The sequence below is a fragment of the Terrapene carolina genome, unplaced genomic scaffold (genome assembly GCF_002925995.2).
Source record: "Terrapene carolina triunguis isolate 2854851 unplaced genomic scaffold, T_m_triunguis-2.0 Scaffold69, whole genome shotgun sequence".
NCBI lineage: Eukaryota > Metazoa > Chordata > Testudines > Emydidae > Terrapene > Terrapene triunguis.
The window spans coordinates 18,960,790-18,988,519 of NW_020664420.1; the positions used below are offsets into that span (position 1 = coordinate 18,960,790).

The 27,730-nt window shown below is 40.0% G+C and overlaps 1 protein-coding gene across 4 annotated transcripts in view; it reads left to right on the forward strand.

Moving 5' to 3' along the window:
• NIPBL (NIPBL cohesin loading factor) overlaps nt 1-27,730 on the forward strand; it is a 144,737-nt gene that overhangs the window by 64,467 nt on the left and 52,540 nt on the right. For 3 of the 4 annotated variants that reach the window (XM_026649056.2, XM_026649054.2, XM_026649055.2), the window contains 10 exons: nt 5,136-5,367; nt 8,081-8,232; nt 8,705-8,785; nt 11,103-11,203; nt 14,290-14,428; nt 14,629-14,711; nt 17,357-17,489; nt 19,175-19,318; nt 20,861-20,959; nt 27,569-27,658. In XM_026649056.2, the coding sequence (XP_026504841.1) occupies nt 5,136-5,367; nt 8,081-8,232; nt 8,705-8,785; nt 11,103-11,203; nt 14,290-14,428; nt 14,629-14,711; nt 17,357-17,489; nt 19,175-19,318; nt 20,861-20,959; nt 27,569-27,658 (1,254 nt within the window). The remainder of the gene's footprint in view (nt 1-5,135; nt 5,368-8,080; nt 8,233-8,704; nt 8,786-11,102; nt 11,204-14,289; nt 14,429-14,628; nt 14,712-17,356; nt 17,490-19,174; nt 19,319-20,860; nt 20,960-27,568; nt 27,659-27,730) is intronic. The other variant, XM_026649053.2, reaches the window with a different exon arrangement.

Sequence of the window (27,730 nt, forward strand, 5' to 3'; positions counted from 1 at the left end):
TTACACCCTGCAGTTTTCAGCTGCCCCGTCCCTCCCACCCATCGATCTTCAGGGACCCGTCTCACGGGCAACTCCTGGTTTAAGAGGTCGAAAACCTCCTGTGCTTGGGGATGGTAGAGGAGGTCCGTCGGACATGACAGGGAAAGGTTTGTAGTTCTGTTATTTCCTAATCCTGAAAGCAAAGGGGGGCCTCGGACCCATTTTGGACCTGGGACACCTGAACAAGCCTCTCAAAATGTTGAAGTTTTGCATGGTTTCCCTGGCCTCCATCATCCCCTCCCTGGATCCAAGAGACTGGTTCGCTGCCCTCGACTTGAAGGACACCTATTTCCATATCTCCATATTCCAGGGTCACAGACATTTCCTCTGTTTTATAGTGGGCGAGCACCATTTCCAATTTACAACACTCCCCTTTGGCCGCTCGTTGGCTCCAAGGGTCTTCTTGAGATGTATGGCACTAGTGGCTGCTTACCTCAGACATCAAGGGGTCCAGGTCTTCCCATATCTTGACGATTGCTCATCAAGGGCAGGTCTCGGGAACGAGTGCAGAGAAGCCTCAATCGGGTGCGTTCCACCTGCCGTGACCTGAGCCTGTTAATAAACGAGAAAAAATCCACTTTAAGGCTAGTCCAACGCATAGCGTTCATAGGGATGGTTCTTGACTCCAGGCAAGTCAGAGCCTTCCTTTTGGAGGCGCGTTTTCAGGCCATGTCGGACCTGATCTTCCATGTGAAGAACCACCCGCTCACCATGGCTTACACCTGCCTGCAGTTGCTGGGCCACATGGCCACTTGTACGTACGTGGTCAGTCATGCCCGGCTCTGCCTCCAACCTCTGCAAGCATGGCTGGCGTCGCTTTACACCCCCAGCAGACACTATCTAGACCGGATAGTCAAGGCGCTGGATCACATCCTGTCATCCCTGGAGTGGTAGTTGAACCTGAGTCGGTGTTGGAAGGTGTTCCTTTCGCAGCCCCGTCTTTGTCACTGACCCTCATCTCAGATGCTTTGGACCTGGGCTGGGGAGCCCACCTGAGTGAGCTCAGCACTTAAGTCCACTGGCTGCAGGACGATCTGGCCCTTTACATCAGTGTCAGCAGTTTGCCTGGCCTGCCAGGCGTTCTTGTCCACCTGAGGGGCAAGGTGGTGCAGGTCCTCACGGACAATACCACCGAGATGTATTACACCAACAGGCAGGACAGAGCCAGGTCATCAGCTCTTTGCCAAGAAGCTCTCAGCCTTTGGGACTTTTGTGTGCAGCATGCCATTTGTCTGGTAAGCACGCACCTGCCCGGGACCAAGAATGTGCTAGCAGATCGCCTCAGCAAGTCCATCTCGTTTCACCACGAGTGGTCGTTCCATCCAGAGGCAGCCAGTATGATCTTCTGAAAGTTGGGGACTCTCCAGGTGGACTTGTTCACGTCCCACCAGAACAGGAAATGCCAGGTGTTTGCTCCAGGGGATGGACTGTGGGTCCCTGTCAGATGCTTTCCTGCTTCTGTGGTCGGGAGCCCTGATGTACGCCTTCCTGCCAGTGCTGTGGATCCACAGAGTCCTCATGAATATCAGACAGGACAGGGTGAAGGTTACCCTGATTGTCCCCTAGTGGCCTTGTAAGTACTAGTTCGGCACGCTGCTGGACCTTTCGGAAGCTGCGGCGCTCTCTGGCAAGACCTGCTGTTGCAGGACCATGGCAGTCTCCTGCACCCGAACCTAGAGGCGTTGCACTTGACAGCATGGATGCTGCAAGGCTGAATGCGGAAGACCGGGAATGCTCAATTTGGGTGTAACAAGTCATGCTGGGTAGCAGAATGCCCTCCACCAGAGCAACTTACTGGGCGAAGTGGAAAAGATTCATGTGCTGGGTTTCGGATCGGTTTGTCTGGTCCGAGCAGTCCTCACTGCAGATGATCCTGGATTATCTTCTGCACTTCAAGCTTCAGGGCTTGTCTTGTCATCAATCAGGGTCCATCTGGCTCCTATTTCGGCTTTCCACCCTCCATTCCAAGGCAGGTCGGTTTTCGCTTACGACATGACGGCCCAGTTCTTGAAAGGTCTGGAGCGTCTTTACCATCACGTCCGGGATCCTGTCCCTCCCTGGTATTTGAATCTCGTACTGTTGAGGCTCATGGGGCCTCCTTTCGAACCTCTGGTTTCCTGCTCTCTTCTTCTCTCCTGGAAGGTTGCGTTCCTGGGGGCGATGACATCCACCTGCAGAGTGTCTGAGATCAGGGCACTTAGGTCAGAGCCACTCTATATGGTGTTCTACAAGGTTAAGGTCCAATTGTGGCCGCACCTGGCATTCCTGCCCAACATAGTCTCCCAGTTTCATACCGACCAGGACATTTTCTTACCAGTCTTCTTTCTGAAGCCCCATAATTCTGAAGAGAGCAGGTTACGCGCCCTGGATGTCCGGAGGGCGCTGGCCTTCTATATCAACTGGACACAGCCTTTCCATATGTCGATGCAGCTGTTCATTGCGGTGGCAGACAGGATGAAAGCGTCTGCTTAGAGGATTTTTTCCTGGATCACAGCCTGCATTCGATACTGCTATGAGCTGGCGAGTGTGCCTCCACCAGCGATAGTCAAAGCACACTCAACTAGACCACAAGTGTCATCAGTGGCCTTCTTGGCTCAGGTGCTGATCCAAGAGATCTGTAGAGCTGCTACCTGGTCGTCTGTCCACACGTTTATGTCCCATTAGGTGCTGACCGAGCAGGCCCGGGACAATGCTGGCTTCGGCAGGGCAGTGCTGCAAGCTACAAAACCGTGATCTCTGAGCCCACCTCCATTGGCACTGCTTTTGAGTCACTTAGAATGAAATCGCCATGAGCAAGCACTTGAAGAAGAAAAACCAGTTACCTACCTTTCATAACTGTTGTTCCTCGAGATGTGTTGCTCATGTCAATTCCATTACCCACCCTCCTATCCCTCTGTCGGAGTTGCCGGCAAGAAGGAACTGAGAGGGAGTAGGGTCGACAGCGCCTGATATACTGGTGCATGAGCACAGCACTCAAGGAGCACCCCTGCTAACCCTATTGATACCGCTAAGGCAAAAATCTCTGATGACTGGACACGCGCACACCTAGAATGGAATGGACATAAGCAACACATCTCGAAGAACAACAGTTACGGAAGGTAGGTAACCGTTTTTTCATCATTTTACAGATGGGGAATTGAGGTACAGATTGATCAGGAGTCCATTTTAGGAGCATCTACTTCAGGTTTCTGAATTAACCCCATTGACGTCAAGGAGATTTAAGCATGTGCTTAAAATTTAACATGTGATTAAGTGCTTTGCTAAAGGGATAATTTTACGTACGTGCTAAATTGCTTTACTGAACTGACTAAGTGACCTTCCCAGGATCAGTCTTAGGTAGTCTGCGGCAGAGCCATCAAAGGAAATCATATCTCTGGAATCCCAGTGCATTATATTAATCATAAGACCAATCAATCCAACTAAGCTGGTAGGAATTTTTTTCTAAAGATCCCTTCAGGTACGTCTATGCTGCAAAAAACCAAAAATCAAAAAAAAAAAAAAAAAAATCGTGGCAGAGAGTCTGAGAACCTGGGTCAACTGACTAGGGCTTGTGAGGCCTGCACTACAGGGCTAAAAATAGGAGCGTAGATGTTCCAGCTTGGGCTGGAACCTGGGCTCTGAAACCCAGGAGATGGGTCTCAGAGCCCACACTCCAGCTAGACTGGGAACATCTGTGCTGCTACTTTTAACCTTCTAGCATGAGCTCTGTGAGCCAGAGTCAGTTGACCTAGGCTCTGAGACTCACTGCCAAGGTTTTGTCTATGTGTTTGTGGCTATGAGGACCTACTCTAGTATACTGAAGGCTTGTCTGAGTTGGTAGTTGATAGAAGAGCTGCATAGACTGTACTTTCAACCTCTGGGAAAGAGAAGGTTTCTCTCATGATTCTTTAGCAATTCCTTTGTCTGTTTTTTGAGGCATAGTTATTGATGAGTCAAGTCCTCAACACAATGATGATGACTGATAAGGGGAATCTTGAGACTTTAGGGAGCATGGAAAGAAAAAAGGGATCAGGAAAATCCTCGTGATTTCCACATGGTTTATAAAAGTCTTTCTGCACTAGAGTTACATATAATGGTAGAAAGTGAAACTGGTCAAAGTAGCAAGGATAGGTAGGCTTGGAAGGATTAGCTTTTTATTATTAAATGTTGGTAAACAGATTTCACTGCACAGACACAAACTAATGAAAAAGTATTTCCTTCAGTGGAAATTGACATTTACAGACAATAAGAACAATGCTGAATTTATGAGAATTTGACTTAAGGATATTTACTTAGTATATTTTGACAGGTGATGTTGATGGTTTGTGTTTTAATGATTATTAAGCTTTAACTTTCTGAATCTGTGTCTACTGTCATTAAATAATAATTGTCTGACAACACACATAATTTCCTGCAACTATGAAAATTTATATAGCTAAAAGTAAAAAAAATGCTTAAAATCCATAATTTTGCACAATTGTGAACATTTAAATCAATAAAAATGGAAAAATATGCTTAAAAATAAACATTGATATTATCAAATGATTTAAAAAAAAATCAGATTCTGTTGAGCCTAATCACAGGGGATATAAAAATAACACCTAGATTTGATACAGCAGTTTTCATCAGTCAATCTCAAAGTGCCTCATTGTCTTTAATGTATTCATCCTCACAAAACACAACATTGTACTGTACATCTAAAATAATAAAGAATTATTAGATCAATTAATAGAAATTTTGCTTGAAGTAATTTAGACTTTATTGATGAATGTAGAAATTTCCTGTTAGGTTATATTTTAATGGGTAATTAACATTTTCTGTGTGCCTCTAGGTGATTACATGTCCTTAATATCTCATTCTGGTTTAGGGAGATATTGTCAAAAAAATTTCTACTTGCCAGTTAACAAAATACATTTTACATTTATAGGATTATAAATGTCATATAATATTTTAGTATATATATTTATAAAATAATCTTCTTTTGCAGTATATATTATTCAGCAGGGATAACCTGTAATATACAGAAATATAATATGTATTTTTGAAAACTCAGAATTAATTTTGTCTTAATGCACATTTTTTAGAAAATGTATATAACTTTCTGTTTTTCCTTGTAGAATAATGACACTGAAGATGAGGAAAGATTGTGGAGAGATCTGATTATGGAGAGAGTCACAAAGTCTGCAGATGCCTGTCTTACCGCTATCAACATTATGACATCACCCAATATGCCTAAAGCTGTGTATATTGAGGATGTAATAGAAAGAGTTATTCAGTACACTAAATTTCATTTGCAGAATACCCTTTATCCTCAGTATGATCCTGTCTACAGAGTGGATCCTCATGGTGGTTAGTATGTTAATAAATAAATGAGATTGCATGTAAGATAATGTGCTGCATATGATTTTAAATGTGACCAGTTCTGTTAAGTGTGATGTGCAAACAACTTGACATCCCTTGACACTGTTATGCAATTCACTACATTCAAGACTTAATCTTGAGACACCCATTTCCAGTGTCCTCTAAATAAAGAAGGATGACTGAATGCTTCATATGATTTTGACAAAAAAGCCATTTACAATGGTAAATTGTAGCCCAAAATGACAGGGGAAATGAAACCCATCCTCCTCTGAACCAAACAGTGTGTGACATGAAAGATCCATACATACTTCAGTGGCAAGACCTAACTAACTAGAAGTTGGTGCCTTAAATGAGACTTTTACATTCATATATTATGTGCCTAAATAAGTGGTCTGGTGTTCATGGTCCCTGAATACCCAGCAGCTTCCATTTATTTCAATTATCAGGAGCCACTTAATGGTCAGTACTTTTGAAATCCAACTGTTTGTTGAAGTACATGATATAAGAGGTGGCCAGAAAATGGAAATCCCTTTGTGCACATTTTTTTTGCATTTTTGAAAAAAAAAAAAAAAAATTGTCCTGAACGGGGACAAAAAGTCAAAAATGAAAAATTTTTCAGGGGAATGTATTTCAAGAAAAATGCTGTTTCAGGAGAGCTTTCCAACTGTGCTACTGGAGAGGCAGAGAGCTGGGGCACTGAGCCTATCCATCTGCCTCATCCCCTACCCCTCACTTAAACTTCCTATGAAGCAAAGAGCCTGGCTGCTCAGCCTCCACACCTTCCTCCACAGTTTTGGGAGCCAAAGAAATAGATAACATAAGAACGGCCATAGTGGGTCAGACCAAAGGTCCACCTAGCCCAGTATCCCGTCTTCTGATAGTGGCCAATGCCAGATGCTTCAGAGGGAATGAACAGAACAGGTAATCATCAAGAGATCCATCCCGTCGCCCATTCCCAGCTTCCGGCAAACAGAGGCTAGGGACGCCATCCCTGCCCATCCTGGTTAATAGCCATTGACGGACCTATCCTCCATTAATTTATCTAGTTCTTTTTTTAACCCTGTTATAGTCTTGGCCTTCACAACATCCTCTGGCAAAGAGTTCCACAGGTTGACTGTGTGTTGAAGAAATACTTCCTTTTGTCTGTTTTAAAACTGCTGCCTATTAATTTCATTTGATGGCCCCTAGTTCTTGTGTTATGAGAAGTAGTAAATAACACTTCTTTATTTACTTTCTCCACACCTGTCCTGACTTTATAGACCTCTGTCATATCCCCCCTTAGTCATCTCTTTTCTAAACTGAAAAATCTCAATCTTATTAATCTCTCCTCACGTGGAAGTTGTTCCATATCCCTAATAATTTTTGTTGCCCTTTTCTGAACCTTATCCAATTCCAGAATATCTTTTTTGAGATGAGGCAACCACATCTGCACACAATATTCAAGATGTGGGTGTACCATAGATTTAAACAGAGGCAATATGATATTTTCTGTCTTTTTATCTATCCCTTTCCTAATGATTCCCAGCATTCTGTTTGCTTTTTTGACTGCCACTGCACATTGAGTGGATGTTTTCAGAGAACTATTCACAATGACTCCAAGATCTCTTTCTCGATTGGTAGCAGCTAATTTAGACCCCTTCATTTTATATGAAGTTGGGATTATGTTTTCCAATGTGCATTGCTTTGCATTTATCAACATTGAATTTCATCTGCCATTTTGTTGCCCAGTCACCCAGTTTTGTGAGATCCCTTTGTAACTCTTTGCAGTCTGCTTTAGACTTAATTATCTTCAAATTTTCCACCTCACGGTTTATCCCTTTTTCCAGATAATTTATGAATATGTTGAATAATAGTGGTCCCAGTACAGTCTCCTGGGGGACACCACTATTTACCTCTCTCCATTCTGAAAACTGACCATTTATTCCTACCCTTTGTTTCCTACCTTTTAGCCAATTATTGATCCATGAGAGGACCTTCCCTCTTATCCCGTGACAGCTTACTTTGCTTAAGATAGCTGGTGTGCTCAGCCTCACCGGCCCCTATGCTGCGGGAGAAGTGGTAAGGCTGAATGCCCTGGCTCTCTGCCTCCCCAGAACTAGGTCGGCGGGAGGATTGAGAGCCCCAGCTCTCTGCCTTTCTGGCAGCTGGAACTGGGGTATAGCGGGGAGAGCGATATTATAGTTGAGGAGGCAGAAAGAGAGAGCATTCAGTTTTGGCAGTCCTCCCGAAAGGCTCTTATGAATTTCACTTCAGAAAATGAAATTGACAAAACCCTTCAAGGCAGACAGCCAAGGAGCCATCATTTCAATTTTTCCAGCCCGCAAAAATAAAATTTTTTTGGTAAAATTCAAATTTTTGTGTGGTAAATTTCAATTTTGTGAAAAGGGAATTTTCTATAAGAAATTCATTCTGGTCAAAAATTCCCAACCAACTCTAATAATATATGAATGTAGGAAACTAACTGTAAGTACCATATTGAAAACCTTGGCCCAACAATCCACAAAAATTATTAAAAAATGGTCTGCAATAACAAATCTTGTTTTTCCAAATTAGTGCTGTTAAAAAGAGATTACTTTTCTATCAGCATTTTGTGCTAACAAAAATTATAGAGTCCTTTTTGTTGTTGTTGTTGAGAAAATCGTCTTGTTCTTAATGTTGGATCAAATGTAATTGAAAGGCATCATTTTATTTTATTTTCTAGGAGGTGTTTTAAGTTCAAAAGCAAAGCGTGCCAAATGTTCCACCCACAAGCAGAGGGTCATAGTGATGCTGTATAACAAAGTATGTGACATTGTTAGCAGTTTGGCAGAATTGCTAGAGATTCAGCTCCTTACTGACACAACTATTCTTCAGGCAAGTTTCATCAAAAGAATTTCCATTTGAGAGTGTAATTTTTTTTTCAAAGCAATTCTGAAGTTTGACTACCTTGGCAATAACATTAAATGTAAACCAAATACAATCTAGTTCAGTGGATGAGGAAATTTTCAAAATGACTTCTATAGTCATAGTATTGTAACTTTATTATTTTAACTGTCTTGCTAGTGATCTTAAAATGTGTAATTTTAAAAAAAGTTTAATATTTAATAACACTATTAAAAAAGGAGTTATCTAAACAGAGAAAGATACATGTAATATTTAGACTGAAAGTCTTTAGTGGATTCATTATAAAATTAAGATTAAAAATGTAACATCATTTTACAAAGAGCAAACAAGATGTACCTGTGAAGCAGTGAATGTATTTAATTATGCTCTGTCATGGCAAAGAGCTTACATATCACTTTAGTGGAAAGAATATGTATTTACTGTCATTTCCTCCTTTTGACAGATATCCTCAATGGGAATAACACCTTTTTTTGTAGAAAATGTCAGTGAGCTCCAGTTATGCGCCATCAAACTAGTGACTGCAGTGAGTACTTTTTTAACCTATGAACAAGCTTAAGGATTTAGTGATATTGCTGTTTAAAGTTAAAACATACACATGGAAAAAGACATTAGTTCATCCATTTCATCTCCCCACCAGTGCACATTTTTTCCATTCTAGTAAAGAATTTGAATTTTGAACTCATTTTATTCTGCAATTGTATATTTTTGACATCACGATGGAGGAACATAATTTAATTTACTTGATCCTCTTTGGTTTGTAGATTAGTTTATGGCAATGGGACATTCCCACTAAAACCAAATAATTAAAAGAATACTTCAGATATACAATATTATAACTAAAAAGATTGTAAACAATTTTGCCCTCCCCAATTATTGTATTCAAATAATTTTATACTTAGAGTTCTTAAGAGAATTATCCCAAATAAGTAGAACTTCCTACACTATGTTCACACCAAACCCTGTATGTTGTTTTTCTCTTTTTTTTATTTTGTCCTTGAATTTACAACAGAAAAACCTATGACATCTTCATCTCACTATTGCATATTGATATTTTAATGTAATCAGAAGTAACTGAATATACAGATGTAGATCTGTTGAGTAAAAATGTACCATTTTTGTAGTGATATTTCAGAATAGAACTGGACTTAAAACTATAGTTCTGGCTGGATTGTGACTCTTACCTCATTCCAAACACACAAAGTTCAAGCAAGGTCAACCCAGCAGAAAAAATCATGCATCCAATTTTATTTGCATAGCTGTTTTTTTTTTTTTTTTTCCACTTTTTAGATTTAAATTAAATCACGTGAATGTTTGTATGAACTTGGAAAACCCATTTTTTTTCAGACCTTGCTCTCTGTTGTTTCCCTTTCTCCAGCATAATGACGATAGGGCTTGTCTACACGGGGAAGCTATTGTGAAATAAGATAGGGTGTGAACTTAAAGCACAATAGTTTTTCACAGTAACTCTCCATGTGAACTCTGGTATTCTGCACTATATCACCTTTAGCGATTTATCTTAATCCACTGGATTACCTATTCCACGGTATGTCCCGATGTGAACAAATCCTTAGTTATCTTTGCCAACCCTCCATGCAGTTTACTTTGTAGGTTGTAGAGTCTGTATTTAGACTGAACAGTATCAATAATATTTTCCATTAAAAATAAATGTATTTTAATAAAATAACTTTATTTTCAGTATGTATTTTATAAGCCTAATACTCTTAACTTAAACTAGCAAAAGCAAAGAAATTTAAAGATGGCTACCACTTTGCTTTTGAGTTACCTTGAATTTTACATAGATAGAATAGCAATCTTGGAAAACTAGGATTTTTTCCCCCACATTTCTGGTTAATGACCTGATCCTTCTTGTAAAATCTTGTACCCACAGTAAATTCATGTCATGAGATAAAAATACATATTCCATCTCTATATTTTTCACCATTTCTTTGACAGCCATGGTCACAGTTTGGACACAGATGAATTCTAACTCATATAGATTAGAATAATTAGACTATACTGCAAAGTTAATTTTTGTGCTAGTTACAAACCACAGTTTGACTTCCTAAGAGCTGTGCTTTCTATCGTACAGGAGCTCTTTTGGCTTTCTCAGCAATCAAGCATGCTCATATAATATGATCACAGAATAAAAATCAAAGCTCTATCCCTGCTTTTTTCTTAAGTGGTACACTTTTTAGTTTTTAATAATATTATTAAAAAAACCCCTCACAGTCTCCTGTCCTCTTCTCAAAGGAACCGTAGCAATATACTTTTCCTTAATGTATTTTCCAGGTTTATTTGATTTTTTTTTTTCCAATCACCATAGTTTCTGGAGCTGTGCATTGGTATAAGATTCAGAGCTAGGAACAGCAATTATCCAGATAAAAAGTATATATGAAATGGTTTTCTTTGGAAAATGTGGGTGGAGGGGAATCCGTGTTGCAAAGTGATTCACAGAAAAATAAAATTTTAAGGACTGTTATATTATGAAAACAGAAAAACCCTCTCAGAAAGCTTTAAGAAGCAAGTTTGTTTCATACTATATCTTCAACCTTTGCAGAGGCAATATGTTCAATGTTTTTAAAATCAAAGTGTGTCTAAACAAAAGAATAGCTAAGCTGAACTGCCTGCCCCCATGTATTGAAAAAAACAGTATGTTACTCAGATACCTGTCTGTCACTTGAAAATATAAAAAATAAGTTGTGAATATTTTAATGAATACAAATATGGAAAGCTGTTGGTTTTGAAAAAAATGGTAATATGCTATTTTGGTTTTCTGTAAAACATAACCATTATTTTTTTACACACATATATATATATTTGAATCCTGTAACTGCTAACAGGTGTTCTCGAGGTATGAAAAACATAGGCAGTTGATTCTGGAGGAAATTTTCACGTCACTTGCAAGACTACCAACCAGCAAAAGAAGTTTGAGAAACTTCAGGTAATGTTTGACACAGATGGCTAACTTCTACAGAATATAATTTTCAGTATATAAATGTAGGGATTTAGATTTTACATGGTTTTTTAATGATAATTATAAAAACCTACAATTCCACAAGTTGCATTAATTTCTTAATGAGATCAAGCAAATAATTCTATAGATATGATGTATCTGTTCCTGAAAGAGCTTTTACAGTGGGAACAAAAGTGGAATAATTATAGGACAAGCAGTCTGGGTCCATAGTAATTATCTGCATTTCCTCTACTTGTGTTGCACATATCTGTACTTGGTTTTTGACTATTTGTGACTTTCAAAGGGACAGTAACAAATAGACACACAAATATGTAGTTAGGTACCTAGCTAGAAATATAAGTGAGACTAAGTGAAGGTATGCAAATAGCAGTTTCAAGCAGGAAATTTTTCAGAAGCTGGCTATATGGAGCCATTTAACCTTATGCTAGTGTGATGGTAGAACTCCATCTTGGACTAGGAAGAGTTAAAGGCCCAGTTAGTCACATTCACTTCATCTGTGTGGTAATTAGGTAGTTACTTGTCAGCCAGAGAGGACAAAACTAAAGAAGGATCAGGAGATATCTTGAGAGACCTAGGTTTATAAATAGGCTGAGAGAGTTCAGACAGGCAGGCTCCTGTGAAAGATCCAAGTTCCAAAGACTGCTGAAGGCTAGAGTCTTTAGGAAGATGTAAGCTCAGTGGAGCAGTGCTTGATAACAGAGCAAAGGAAAGGCAATGGAACTCAGGAAGGGGTTGAGCACAGGGCTCAGAAGATAGGTTGATTCATTGGTGACTTTAGTTACCTCAGAAGGAATCTGAACTAGCCACTTATCAATCAGAGGGCTGAGTAGCGCACAAAGGCAGACAGCCTACAGGGAGTCCTAGAGTGGAAGAAACCCTGGAGTGTTGTGTCCTGGAACTAAGGGGTGCACTACAGATGAGTTCATCCCATAACAGCCAGAAACTTCATAAAAGCCTCCTCATGAAATTATTGTACAAAGCTTTAAAGGCATAATTATCTTGCATTTAATAAAATCCTTATACAAAGACTAAAGAAATCCTTATCTAATGATAATATTTCATGTCAACATTTAAACTTCTAGTCCTAAAGTAGGAGCACAAGGCATACGTCACCCTTTGGTCCTGATGATTTGCTGCAGTTTGGAGATGCAGCCTCTCTGACTGTTTATAACATTCCAAAAATCTCTGTGCCTCTTTATTGTACTCATCAGTGAGGCTCTTTTCCTTTCTCTCACAGATGTGCAAAAGAAACCAGTTATAATAACACAAGGCAGATATTGCTCAGCAGCTTCCAGTCTTGTTATAAAGCACCTCCATCTCCCACTCAGCCTTTCAAATGCACGTTCTGCTGTCACTCAGGATATAATTAGAGGTCCTTTCTGTTATCCAGTGTCCAGTAAGCATATGTCTCCACTGCAGCTGGGAGGTGTGATTCCCAGCATGGGTAGAGAGATTTGCACTGGCTCTGTTCAAGTTAGCTCACTAAAAAAGCAATGTGCATATTATGATATGGATAGCAACTTGGTCTAGTCACTCGAACTCAGACCTGGGGGACTGGGTGGGCTTGGACTTGGGAAGCTAGCCTGAGCCACCACTGACCTTTCCAGGCCACCCTACATTGATATTGGTGAACCTTCCACAGTGACCAGACAGGCCATGGAGCACCACAGAGAAATATTCCTTTCTGTTGATGAACTCTGAGTCCTGGAGGGGGGGAAGAATAGGTATGTGAGGTCCCATCAATAGCCCCAGTACAAATTAGGAACCCCAGCCCTGCAAATCTATGAATAAATTGTGCATTGCCAAGCTTTATTGCAGAGCATGCTTCCATGACAACAGTCCGGATGGTTGATCTATCAGCACCAAACTGATTAGCCACTGACTGATTGCCACTGCTGACGTCCAATGGCAATGGTCAAATGTTTCTCCATGCTGAAGAGACGTGTCAGTGGTGTGCTGCTGCTGGAACTCTGGCATGAGCTCTGAACAGATCACTAAGAAAGTAGCCTTTGTCATCCAGAAATTCTGCTGTCATCCTAGGTTTGGAGTACTATCCTTTCCAACCAGTTAGTGCTAGTTTCCCTGGCCCAGAAATGGTACTCCACCAGGTGAAGCTGCTCCAGGAAAAGTCAATCCTCTAGTAGCTGCTCAATTTCATCTTTTTCTTCTATCCAAATCAGTCTGGCAGCTGACTTCAAAAGTCATCTGGCTGCATGACCACAAATGCAAGTGCATTAGCCTCTTCATATTTATGACTCAAGATCACCATTCACAGCAGTATTCCCCACATGACAGTAATTTGAGAATTTCACTAAATTGCAAAAGACAGATGAATCATGGGAATTTGCTAGTTTCACCCCCAAGTCTCAGAATTGCAGTGGCTTCTGATAGGTATCCCACAATATACCATGACAATAATCCCAGAATGCACAGAGCCCAGAAGCAGGACAATGCACCATGGGCTTATTTTGAAAAAACTCAGTGCCATGTGGACATACTGATTCAAACCGAAGTAGGTTAAAGCTGGTTGCATGGGTGCACTATTTTGTGAGAGTTATTCCACCTAAGATTATATGCAAAAATATGTTCTGCAAAAACTACCCCATGTAGACAACACTAAATCTTAGAGAGGTTTAAATTACCCTTGTGTGGCTGTGCCAATTCAGCTGTGTGTTATACAAGAGCTTTCTCTTTCACCCAATATGTCTAATTGCTCCTGAAGTCATAATCCTGTGTTTGACCTCTGTCATAGGAAATGCTAACGTCACATATTCAGCATTATAATTTAAATGCTGTATCATATAAAAAGAGGGAAGAGTAGAGGGAATAATCTTTGATTAAACAGTAAGCATTATCTGGTAATTTTCCTTGCTACTTCAAGTGAGTTTAAGTTTTAATTAAGATACAATAGTTTCAGCTGTAGGTACTCATTTAGAACCCAGAGAACTTGTCTTATCAGGTTTTAATAATGTAGGTAGGTAGGAGTAAGGGTTAAAAGTCCTTTGTATTGTCCCTCTTAACTATAATGATATACTGTTTGTTTTCTCCAACAGGTTAAACAGTAGTGATACTGATGGAGAGCCTATGTATATTCAGATGGTAACTGCACTGGTTCTACAGCTTATTCAGTGTGTTGTGCACCTGCCATCAGTGGAGAAGGATTCTAATTCAGAAGAGGAGTCAAACAAAAAAGTAAGACCCTTTAAAGAGAGATGAAACTATTTAATGCAGGAGTGTGCATATGTACTTGTTCTGTGATACTGGTCCAGCCCATGGAGCAGTGTTAATGTGTGTGTCGTGCATAATAACATGATGTACTGAAAATGCTGGGTTGGAGGGTCATGTTTTCATATATTGTACATTCAACAAATGAATTTTGCTATTATTTTTAGGTGGATCAAGATGTCCTTATTACTAACTCATATGAAACAGCCATGAGAACAGCACAAAACTTCCTTTCCATTTTCCTTAAGAAGTAAGTGTTATCACACTCTTTAGTTGTGTTTTGATGTTTGTGGTTCATAATTACAATTTTAACTCCGTTATAGACTCAAATTTGGCACTCCTTAAAGTTCTGAAATTTTAATCAATAGAAATTTTTGTGGCGAAAATTGAAGTTTGAGTTGGACATGGTATTTTTAAATGTAGGACATTGTAAAAAGAGATTTTTCATTTTATGAATACTTTTTTGTGAAGTTCTGTCTTAAAAAGAAAAGTCACATTTGTTTTATTCATTAAGACCCGCTGAGAACTATTGCATGGAGCTATGAATTTTGAACTCCTTAGAGGTTCAGCAAGTCTTGATAGTCACTAAGGTTTCTTCACAAATCTTGTAAAATGTGTGAAGTCTGCAACCTGCAATTGCAAAATTGCAAGCATCTGAAGTGTAGTTCAAGCTTATAAATTTTGCAGAAAATCTGGAAAAATTAGTTACTTTCATATGACAGATAGCTCCAGTTAAAGAAACTTGCAAGTAGTTTAAAATTCCATGATAGGTAGCTCTATGCACAGAACTTTTTATACAACAGAAATTCTGCAGGGAGCTGTTTACACATGTGAGAATCTACACGCAATAGCTTATATCACATAATACAAAGAGGAAAATTTCAGCTTTCACCAAGGGTGTTGCATTAGTCGCCAATAATATGAAAGAAAAATATGATTTACAGATTGTTTTTAAGGTATACTTGTTATACCAATAGAATAAAAACCAGCAGGATCTTATTAAGAGGGATAAGGCAAAGATGCCACATTTATTGTGATAACAATTTGATTTATGACCAATAACTAATATCTTAATCCTTATACACACACATTATACCTAATACCTATACACACACACACACACACATTCACACACATCCATCAGATGTTTTGCAGCTGCTGCATAGTTACCAGTCCTGCTTGAGTCTGTGGCTTGAGTTTGCAGCTTGGGTTCGTAGCTTGTGGCGGCTAACTGGCCAGGAAAGCCGGGCACAAGGACGAGCTGGGTCTCTGTTGGGCATGCACCGATGCCCTTTCATGTTGGCAGCAGAACCAGAGACTCCAAGTCCTCAGTCTTGAGAGTCCATTCTTATAGGATTTAATTCCTATGTTAGTCTATGGGAACTGTTTCATCCTGCTGTTGCTGACTCAATCAGCAGATGGCACACATTCCTGTCCAAAGTGGCACATTCCTGGTGGCTCCACACTGTCCAAAGTTTGTGTTTTTCATCCTTCCAGGTGATGGGGTGGATCCCAGTTTACCCTCCGGGGGTTTTCTGGTCATCCACTTGACACATTCTTCAGCCGATGGATACTTTCTTTCTATGCTGGCACTTCCCTAACCATCCATGTATATCAAGCATTCATCAGCATACATTCCATACCTTAACCATATTTTAATTTACTGTCTCCACCACTTTTAGAGTGTGTGCTAATTCATTTGAGACTCCCGGCCCTTTAATCACAGAGGGTGGGGGGTCTGTCCTAGGAGCCATTGAATGAAGTGAAAGTTACTTAACGGCTTATAGTGTTTGTTTGCATTGTATCAATTACTTCAAGAACAAAGTCAGTTAACTTGTTTGTAAGTCTTACATAGTAGTAAAGTATCTTTCACAGGATAGATATAATCAATGGTTTTTACAGACAGTAGCTTACAAGTTTTAACAGAAGACCCAAGAGATTTTTGTACTTGGTGAAACTGTTGGATTTTAAAGCGTGGGGGCCAAATTATGAGGGGGTCACTGTCTCTTGGGGGAATCACTGTTAGTACCTTCTTTAATATCCCTACATACTGTACTGCCATAACAACTAAACAGAATTAGTTTTAAAGAAATTAACGTAATTTTTTTTATTAAACTACATACCTCTGAAACACTACCAAATCATCACATGCCAGGCTCTGATTTGATCTTTCTCCACTGCACCTGCTGTTTATGGACCAGCGATACCAAGACTTCATATCACCATTTATATTAAGGCCAGAGACTGAGTTGAGACCTCCTAAATGCACTATTCCACTATGAACTAGGGAACCTAATTTATTCTCTGTATGCAGAATTGAAACCCTATTATATCTAATGTATTCACCCTGCAGATACAAGCAAGATCTTCAGGCTTATCTCAACCATTCAACATACATTCACTTTAGATGCCAGAGTACCAAATTCGCCAAAATAGACTGAGGCCTTTTTTCTTACCCTTGGAGGGGAGATGAGTCAGCACACATGTAGAATTTATAGTCAATATCTGAAAAGTCTGTAAAATTGTTATAATACCCCCATAAAGTACTAAAAAACCTGTCTCCAGTAGTTGAAACCAGTGCTAGGTAAAGAAATAATAGACTGGACCAGGGAATGAATCCTAGGTCTCTTTCATTGTAATGTGGAGTATTGAAAGGGCTACCCTCATTTGTCCTACTTTTTAATATGAAATTTTAGCTACTTTTACTCTCTGTTCTTTATAGGATGTATTGCTGAAAAACATAGCTAAATTAGGATGATTCTTTCTGTTGACATTTCAGGCCTATCTAGTTTTAGAAATACACGTGTTTTTGTACTTTGGAACAAATAACAAAAAAAAAGTTGACCCTTTTTAGTACATTATTATATAACATTTTCATTGTTTTCCTTTAAACAGATGTGGTAGTAAACAAGGAGAAGAGGATTATAGGCCACTGTTTGAGAACTTTGTTCAAGATCTTCTTTCCACGGTCAACAAGCCAGAATGGCCTGCTGCTGAGCTGTTACTTAGCTTATTAGGAAGGTTGTTGGTAAGAGACCACAGTATTTCCAGTTTATCATAGTGATATAAAGTGCTGCACATTCTTATTAAATGTAGCCATCTTCTCAAAAAGCTGTCCCGAGGTAAAGATCTGCTGATAGTAGAATGATCAGATCTAATGCCACATGAGTTTTCTGGCTTTGCCATAATAAGAGTGGCAATGATGGACAGAGACTGATCAGCCAGCCAGACAGTGGAAGGACCTCGCTGGAGATTGATATTGATATGGGCGCTGCTCAGTCTACAAGCCAGCTATGTCCCTTTGGGATTTGCCATGATGATGATTCCTTTTCATCATAATGAAAACTTGTTTATTTTGACATAATCTTTTATTAATATTTAAATGTTTGTTTGTAATATATAATGTTCATGCTTCATTTAAGAACTTTCTGCTGATGTATATCAGTATATTATATAATATACTGAATAGTATACAGATAGTGAAGTTTAGTTTGGAAAATTATTGTATTTGAAAGGTAATTTGAAAAAAAGTGACACCATGGACTATGTTGCTCAGTGGCGGTCACTTGTATCCTTCTATGGGGGATATTTTTCACATTAAAATTCCAGTCCATAGCACCCAATAGCTGCATAGACTCATATTGAGTAAAACCCACCAACATCTGCAGATATTCATATATGATAGCTTCTCTAGGCTGCTCATATAGCACAAAAATATTATTCAGTAGTTTAGTCACCTTGCAAGTATAGCACATTAATTTATTTGAATCATAGCATTCTCTATGTTAAACATTTTAGCTGATATAGAATGTCTGAAATTCATAAGTCACTGTGATAAGTAGTACTGGCCTGTTTCTGGGCAATAGCGCAAATAATTTATAATCATGGCCATGATTAAGCCAGCTAGATAGTAGCTTGCAGTTCACTGGTGTACATATGGCAGGTAGATTACATAAGTATGATATTAACACGCACACATTTCATTCATTCATATATATATATAAATAAAAATTCATTTCCTTTGCCACTGGGCCCCTCCCTGCAAAAAATACTCCTAATCAAATTCACTGTACAAGATGCATCCTCTCTAGTTAGTTTGATTAGAAGGACCGTTTAAAAAAAAAAAATCTCATGTGACGGAAATGAATTTGATATTAATGTTAAAATATTATATATGTGGTTATTAGAGAGACAAGGTAGTAAGGTAATATAATTTATTATTATATCTTTAATAACTTTAAATTCATAACTCTGCTAGATACTTAAAAGCATGGACTCAGCCGAGACACTGGGTCTATGGCTCATTACAACAATTTGTAACTGCTTGCTAATCCTCAATTGCCCACTTCATTTTAAGTTGTCTGCCACAACATGTGTTAACCCCTTATGCTTAATAATCTATCCCAACTTGTATTTAGCTCAGACACACTGATTTTCTTTCCCAAAGAAGAGCCCTGTGAAGCTTGAAAGCGTTTATCTTCCATCAACAGAAGTTGGTCCAATAAAATATATTACCTCAACTATCTTGTCTCTCTCTTATCCTGGGACTAACACATCTACAGCAACACTTCAAACAAATATGTGGCCATTGTAAATTATGTAATTTATTCAGTTTATTAGTTGATGAATTTCTGAGTAAGATCAAATAGTATATTATGAAAAACACTGCAGGTACAGTAATGAGTAGATAACATTTTATCCTGCTTTTGTTAGGTTCATCAATTCAGTAACAAGTCTACAGAGATGGCTTTGAGAGTGGCATCACTTGATTATCTTGGAACTGTAGCTGCAAGATTGAGGAAAGATGCGGTCACTAGCAAAATGGATCAAGGATCCATAGCTCGAATTTTAAAACAGGTATATATAAGATCCATATGATTTGGTGCCTAGATAACAATACAGATGGAGACATTAAAAATGTCTGAAGTGCTGTTCTGCTCTGAAAAGTCATTATGTAAAAGTGCCATTTGGGGAGTCCATCTTTATTAACTCTTTAAGAGTTCATCAGATGTACTCAGATTATAAATAAAAATGTGTTTTCTAGCTACCAGCCCTATAAACTCATCCTGGATTTTGAGAATCAAGACTGGATTCTTTCAACCTCACACATGATTTTCAATAGTAAGGATTCTGCAGGTCATATTAGGGCCTCAGTTGCTATTGTGCCAACCCCTTATCTTCACTGGGTTAAAACTACTGAACAGTTCTGTTCCACTGTGTGGTGATGATCCACATGAAGGAATAGAATCCAACTCACTGCGCTCTCTAAAGAGGAGTAAAAATCATTTTAGCCATTAGTCAGCAGATGTGTCTGAACACACAAAAGGAGCAAATCTGTTTGTTTAGTTAGAGCTACTTTCATACGCATTTGATAAAACTAAACTAGTATAGCTGTGGATTCAATTTCCAAATGATGAATCTGGCATCAGTCACACTTATTTGTGCCATCAGGACTGGTTTGGAGCTCTGTTTAGAGGACATGTACTCCCAAGGTTCTGTCAGTGCTACTCATCAGAATTGCTTCCATTTCTGTGAGGGAGGCAACAGTTTTCAGTACAAGGTGTTCCTTTTTTGGCTCTCCACTATGCCATGAGTGTTCCACAATACCTAGTTTTAGGCTGTCTATTTAAAATGCCTAAGGATTTATGTCTGTTTTTTCCTGGTCACTGGCTGGGACAGGCATGGTCAGAACTGGAGTTCAATGGTCATTTCAAATTTATTTGATCCCAGTTTCACTCCCAATCTTAAGGATTAGTAGTCTGAAATTAGCTGTAACTCCACCAGAGAATGACTTTCATAGGAACCACTTCAGATTCTTCTGTGGCAGCTGTATTTCTACTAGACGAGAAACTTATGGAGATTCAGAATATTTATCAACTAAATGACCAAAGTGTGTTCAGTCTGTTTTGAGATTATGGGTTTCATGACTGTCAGTTTACGTCACACCCTGTGCAAAACATCAAATCATACTTTTACATCACTGGTTCAGCTCAAATTATTCTTCCAGGAAGGATGAACTTGTTAACTTGTCTCAATATCTGCAAAGATTCTAAGGATGCTGCACTGGGTAGTACAGAAGAATGTTCTAAAAGGGGTCTCTTTCAGTTCCCCAATCTCCATAGGAAGTGGTAGAGGTAGATATCTGCGCTTTGGCACAGTGCTCCTCTCTTTCCTCTTAGTGCACCTCTGCCTGGTCATTGGAATTCATGGGAAATAAAACTGCACTGGGCAATATGTTGGGCTCTAAAAGCATTTCTTCAAGAAAGCATATTATGGACAATACCACAGCTGTGTACTATGTAAACAAGGGTCATCTTACTTAAGACATTTATGCCAAGTGATAATTCTCTGGAAATGTTGTATTTCTCTAGAATCACTACACTGCTCTTTATCTTGCAGGAAAAAAGAATGATATGCTGGTATATTGCAGGCATCAAGAGCAACATGGGTGGTTCAGTCTCTTCTCACAAGATGGAGACCTCTTTGCTACAAGAAACGGTGTGAAGTGACCACTTTCCTGCTCAAGAGCAGATTTGGGTTCTCTGCTAGATTCTCTGTTGTTGAACTGGGGCAAAACTGTATATTTATTCCTTCCTGCCTCTGCTTCCAGACATTATCAAGGAATTTCCTTAGGGACTAGATCGTGTGCGTAACTGTAGCAGCTCTTATTTGGACTCAACATCCTTGTTACTCAGATCTCGTGGGCTTGTAATTGGAACTACTTTTCCTCCTACTCCTGGTGTTTGGGCTTCTATCTTGGCTTCATCACTGGGTTCTGAATCCAGATCCAATCTTTTCACATGGCAGATAGCATTGTTGCACCCTAGTAAACTACATTGAGTGCTTAAGAAGGGAAATCTCTTACAGCCAGGAAACTTAAAGCAAAAAAATGTTATTCCTGGAAATGGAAACTACTTCTTTAAGGAATATTGAATAAGGCTGTCACCCACATCTGTATGAGTTCCACAATTTTTTGGATGTGTGTGTGTATATATATGTATTTATTTATTTGAAAAGGTCTAGACCTCAAGGTCCATCAGGCATCTATTTTGACATAACCTCCATACCATTTTGAGGTTCATCAGGCTTTGGTCATTCTAGGAACAAAAAATTATTTGAAAGGATCTCATTAAGTGTATACCTTGAAACTTAAGTTGAGTACCTACTCAGTTCTTTGCGTGCTGTCCCTATGGGTATTCCACTTCAGAATGTATGCATGCCTGTCCACTCTTGATAAGATATTTTCATCAGCAGTGTCTGCAGCTCTGGGCCTGAGTCGTAGATGTCCTCATGCTCTGGTGTGACTGTGTATGTGGAGGAGGAGAAGGGGACGCAGACTCTCTGCTGCTCCAGTTCCTTCTCAGCTGTCTGCGACTTGAGATGTAGCATTGCAGTGTCTGCTATAGCTAACGACGCAGCTTGCTGTTTGTATCTTCTGGCAGTTTATTTTTTTATCTTTTTTTCTTAGTAATTCTTTTCTTTTTATATTTTTTCCATTTTTTCATTAATTTAGCATAGTTTTGTGCTTAGGAGGGCACAAAACTTAGGGAGTTTCCTCCTTCCCCTCTTACATTTGCCTGATCTGGGCCTTTGTTTTTTTTCTCTCGGGTCTTGACCTCGGGCCTCGTGTAATGGGTTATCCCCAAGACCCTGGGCTTCATACCCTGCCAGAACTGCCACAGGTCTTTTTCCCCACAGCAATGGGCATTCAAGCTGTGTCCACTGCCTGAGAGAGAGTCTCATCACCTCCAATTGTAAGGTCTGCTCAGGATTTAAAGGCAAATCTAAAAAAGTGAGGCGAGACAGACTAAAGCTTCTGTTGATGGAGCCTTCTGCTGGATGCGTGGGTCCAAGTCACCCCCTGCTCATTGGATTTGGTTGCTCAGAGAGCTCGATGGTAAGCAAAGTTCCTGAGGACCCTTTAAAATAATCCAGACCCTCAAAAAATGGGATAAGAGAAGGAGAAAGTCACCCTCTCAGTCCGGTTCTCAGGAGACATCACATCCTTACACAGGTACCACCCCCTCCGATACCAAAGCATCCTCTGGTCCTGCTCCACAGGTGGATCTTACAGAGGAGCCAGAGCCAGCTGTGGACGAATAAATACCACCTTCCCATAAATCTTCCTCCTCTCCAGATGAGGATATTTTGCATTCTCCCACCATCTCATCCCATCTTATCGCTGTTTTGCTCCCACAAATCACAGCAAGGGCTTTCCTGCAACTCCTGGGCCACATGCCAAATTGTACATTTTTGACACCCTTAGCAAGATTATACTCCCAGGTTCAAGCTTGGCTGAGAACTGCTTATACCCCCAAGCACAATCTATCCAAGTGAGTGTCCATACCTCATAGGGTCCTTAATTCTCTAAATTGATGGAAAGATCCATAAAAACGTGTGTGTGGGAGTGCCAGTCTCACAGGCTCCTCCCACAAGAATCATCATCATAGAAACCTCCCTGCTAGGCTGAGGTGCACTGTTTTAGGACTCAAAGCAAATGGATCCCACGAGAGGCAAACCTCCACATCAACATATTCGAATTCAGAGAGGTTCGTTACTCTTGCTAGGACTTACTTCCCCTACATTACAGGCAACCCAATCAGAATAATGCTGGACAACACTGTATCTGTTTATTATATCAATTGGCAAAGAGGAGCAGGACCCTGCTTCTTATGTGCCAAGTCAGTAAAACTGTGCAACTGGTACGTATCACACCACATACAGATCTCAGCGATTTATCTTCCAGGACTACAGAACACAGTTGCATACTCCATCAATCATGTGTGGGAAGTGAACAATGCAGGTTCCAAAGGATGTCTCTTACCTGGGGTCATCCAGAAATAGATCTCTTTGTGACACCATCCAATACAAAGTGCAGACGATTTTGTTTGAGGGGAAGGCACAGCCACAACTCAATGGGAGATGCCCATGTCATTCCTTGGCACTTCAGGTTGCTATGTGCTTATGCCATTATTACTCAAAGTCCCGAATAAATTGAAACAGGAAGAAATTAGTAGCCATCCTCATAGCAGCATCATGGCCGAGACAGGTATGGTTCAGAGAGCTGGTTCACCTGTCTCAGCAACTGCCTCTTGAATTTTTCTTGACAGTGAATCTCCTCACCCTAGAGTCGGGATACATAACCCACTGGAACGTCTTTGTGCTTCACCTCAAGGCATGTAGCTGCTATATGGCTCTCTGCTATAGAATAAGATTGCTCTCCAGAGGTACAAACAGTACTGCCCAATAGCGGAAAACCTACAATAAAGAAAACCTTCCTACAGAAGTGGAAAAGTTTTCAGTTTTGGTGCAGTCACCAATCTATACCTCCTCTTGAGTCTCATCTGATGTACATTCTTCATTAGCTACTAAATTTAGGATTAATGCTCAGCTTATGTGGCTACCCTCTCAGCTTTTCAGCCCCTATTGAGGGGTGTTCAGTCTTTACACACCTGACTACTACAAGATTTATTAAGGGTCTATTCAACCTTTTTCCTCCTGTCGAAGAACCCACTCCACAATGGGAGCTCAGTTTAGTCCTTCATGCGCTTGGGAAGCTGTTCCCTCCTTCATTTTCCCCTCATGACTTCATTCCTCCTACTCTTCATAGCCGTGACCTTGACCAAGAGAGATGGGGAACTAGGGAGCCCTGCTGGTTGACCCATTGTATGCATTGATCTATTGCAACAAGGTAATACTACATCCACACCGTCACTTCCCACCAAAAGTTTCTTCAGAGTTCCATATTAATGAGGAGATTCACGTACCAGTGTTTTACCCCAAGGCTCACTCCTTGAAAGAAAAACTGAGCCTATACGTGTTGGGATGTACGTGTTGGGATGTACCCCCTTCAGGGCTTCCCATAGATTTTTCATCTCTGTTGTGGAATGTATTAAAGGACTCCACCCAAAGACCGTCCAAATGGGTTGCAGGATGCATCTTACTGTGGCCCTCCCCTTAGCTTCAGAGTCTGAGTTCTAGCCCACGCCACGACTTTAAAGTGCTCTCTACACAGCTATTTTAGAACACTAGTCCAAGTTTGTCAACACAGGCTGGGAGGCTCACTGCTGCAGGCTGTGTACAGATACCCTTACAGGGCAGCCCACAAGAGTGAGCCTCCCAGCCTGCATTGTCAGGCTTGAGCTAGTGCTGTCTGGTCTTTGATGCATGTGTTTTCTGACCCGTACACTCTGGTGCCTGCTTCCAGAGCTGACGTAGCTTTCGGTAACGCTGTTCTATGGTCCATACTGAATATGCCTCCTTGCCATCCTCCTCTGTAATTGAGGTCCTGCTTGAGCATCTCCTTAAGCAGAGCACCCAATGGGACGCTCCTTGAAAAGATGGAGAAGTTACTTAACCTTCTGCAGGAACAGGAGTTCTTCAAGATGTGTTTCCCGCTGGGTATTCCATTATCTGACCTCCTTCCCCTCTGCCTCGGAGTCTTCTCACTAGACTTTCATGGTTGAGAAGAAACTGGAATAGTGGCAGGTCCACAGCCCCCACGTAACCTCACACTGAAGCATGAGGATATCTGTGGCACAGATGTGGACCTGTGGACACTGCTGATGAAAATCTCAGATCAAGAGTGCATGGGCGTACATGCATCCTGAAGTGGAGCACCCATAGGGGGAGACACCTCGAAGAACTCTATTTACTGTACAAGGTAAATAACCTCTCCTTATGTAGACACATTGTGAACCCTTGAGAGAGTGTTACATCTCTCATTTATTTCTGAAAACTGCCTCTTTTGGCTGCGATAACATCGGCAAGGACAGCAATCCTCATTTTTTAATATTTCACAAGAAAAAGTTATTTTTATGTCCTTATCCAAAATTTTTACCAAAGCTAGTTTGACTGACTTGAATCAGACCATTGATATTCCATTTCCCCTCTAAAACACACATGCTACGAGGGAAACTCCCTCTACATATCAATGTTACATATAGTGTTGCATTATTACTTCAGACAGAACTCTTTAGAAAGTAATAGAGGTAGGTTATTTATAGCTTTTAGAATTAGATCTAGTAGAGAATGGATTCTATTCTGACATTCTAAATAGATTAGATTTACATTTAAAGCTGTTATAAATTAGTAACGTACCTGATAAATTGTGGGCTACACTCTGGCTGTTATGTAATGCTTCTCATCCATAGATCTTAAAGCACTTACAAAGGATTTATATAATATTATCTCCATTTTGCAAATGGCATTCTTATCCCAATCATTTGTACATTTGCCTCCTGAAGCTCATTCCTATTTTTACAAAGCACTGCTCTCTTGATTTAGCATTTCAATTTGATGCTCATTTTGGGCAAGTAGTTCTGCAATCTCTTCAACTGTCCTCTTGGGCAGTTAGTGCTTTGTTTTTTTCATTCTTTTAAGCACTCACATTTTATTAGGCATTTCACAGAATAAATAAAAAGACAAGAGTCCTGCCACAAAGAGCTTTCAATCTAAATCTTGACTAATATTAATTAAATTGAAATCATGCTAATCTTCTAAGAATGTGGATCTACAGAAATAGTTCTAAAAGGTGAAAAAAGGTTTCTTACAGTAACCATTCTTTTATTATAAATGCCTATGCAGAGTCACTTTTCCTACCCAACTCTCCACTCTTCAGAGTATCCTCTCTTAGTTCCTTTTATAAGTTCACTGCCAATGTTCAGATCATTGAAGGGACTCTTGTGCAGCCCCAATGAGCTCTGCTTTTTTTAGATATATCTGAGCACATGAAATCAGTGGTGCTTGTGTAGATGTTACATCCTTGGACAACAGTTACTAACAGATAACCTTGCTTTGTCAAAATTAATGAGACTATTTCTCTCAACTTCTCCCTTCTTTTTCCTGCCTTTTTGCCCTAGTGACCTAAGCAACCTGCCGTTCCAGTGTCTAATATTGTAACACAACAGACAATGTTTCTTGATTTGTCTATGTGTCAGACTGTTCTGTGGGATTTAAATCCTTTGGCATTTTTTCCCAATAACAGGGGCCATAACAACATCACAGACTGAATATTAACACAGTAAGATTTTTGGAAGGCAGTTTATTTTTATCTATCACATTCTGCTCTACAGTTGTTTCTGTTAAGCGATAGTGGCCATTGTCTGGCTTGTCGGAAAAGGTGTGTGAAGTGATTTTCTGCAGCAACTTCAGACCAATGATCAGAAGAGAAGGGAGACTATTTAGGTCCACACTGGTACAGGAAAAACCCTCTTTTAACTGGACCAGGTGGAACAGCCCCTACCCTCTCACCCATGGAAATAGGTTAAATACCAGGTTTTGTCATAATCCACTGCGGGCATTGTGCTACTCATTTGTTTTGAGGGCCGGGGGGAGGAGGCTGGGAAGGAATTTTTTCCCCTCTCTGCCAGATTGACTAAGGCAAGGTAGGGGTTTCTTGCCTTCTTCACAGGGGCTTTGTGGTGGTGGACATGAAACGGAGGTTAGGCTTTGATGTTGCAACTCATTATGTAAGCATGGGGTGGATGTCCAGTGTAGGTACTCTGTAGGGAAGGGATATGGTGATCAGATAAAATGGTTTGGTGAAGGATTTAAAGGAGATATTCTTTAAAGAAGTGGAAACTGGGAGTGGAGGGAGTTCAGTGCTCCTATGATTAGTATGGCAGGGAGCCAACTCCTCCTCCTTTATAGTCCCCCATAACTCTTGTTTGAGGGAGATGGGGGGTGAGGTCCCAGCATTGGGTTGGCTGGGGACTAGGATAGGTAAAGGGTTAGGGCTGACAACAGTCCCCACTCCCAGATATATGTAAATGATTATGGAATTACCTACACTGTACACTTTTATCTGCCAGGTATTCTGACATTTAAGAATAGCTGTGGCCTAATTAAACTGCATCCAATGTCTCCTGTCCTTATTCCGGCATAGCCGGACAATGTCCCTCATGTATAATCTGGTTTGCGTGTTGCAGTTTTATTGATAATTTATTTATAAAAATTATCTAAATAGTTTGGAATTATTGTCAACATAATTAATTGTGTGCTTTTACATTACATTAATTTATATGCATGTGTGTATAATGATTTCTTGATCATATTTGCAACTGTGAGATATTATATCTTATGAATGTATCTTGCTACATATTACAGGTTTCAGGAGGAGAAGATGAAATCCAGCAGCTGCAAAAGGCATTGCTAGATTATTTGGATGTAAACACAGAGACTGATGCCTCATTACTGGTAAATTTCAATTTTGTGGATGTATTAGGTCTATATAAATATAACTTCATCAAAGGCATGGTTTATTCCCCA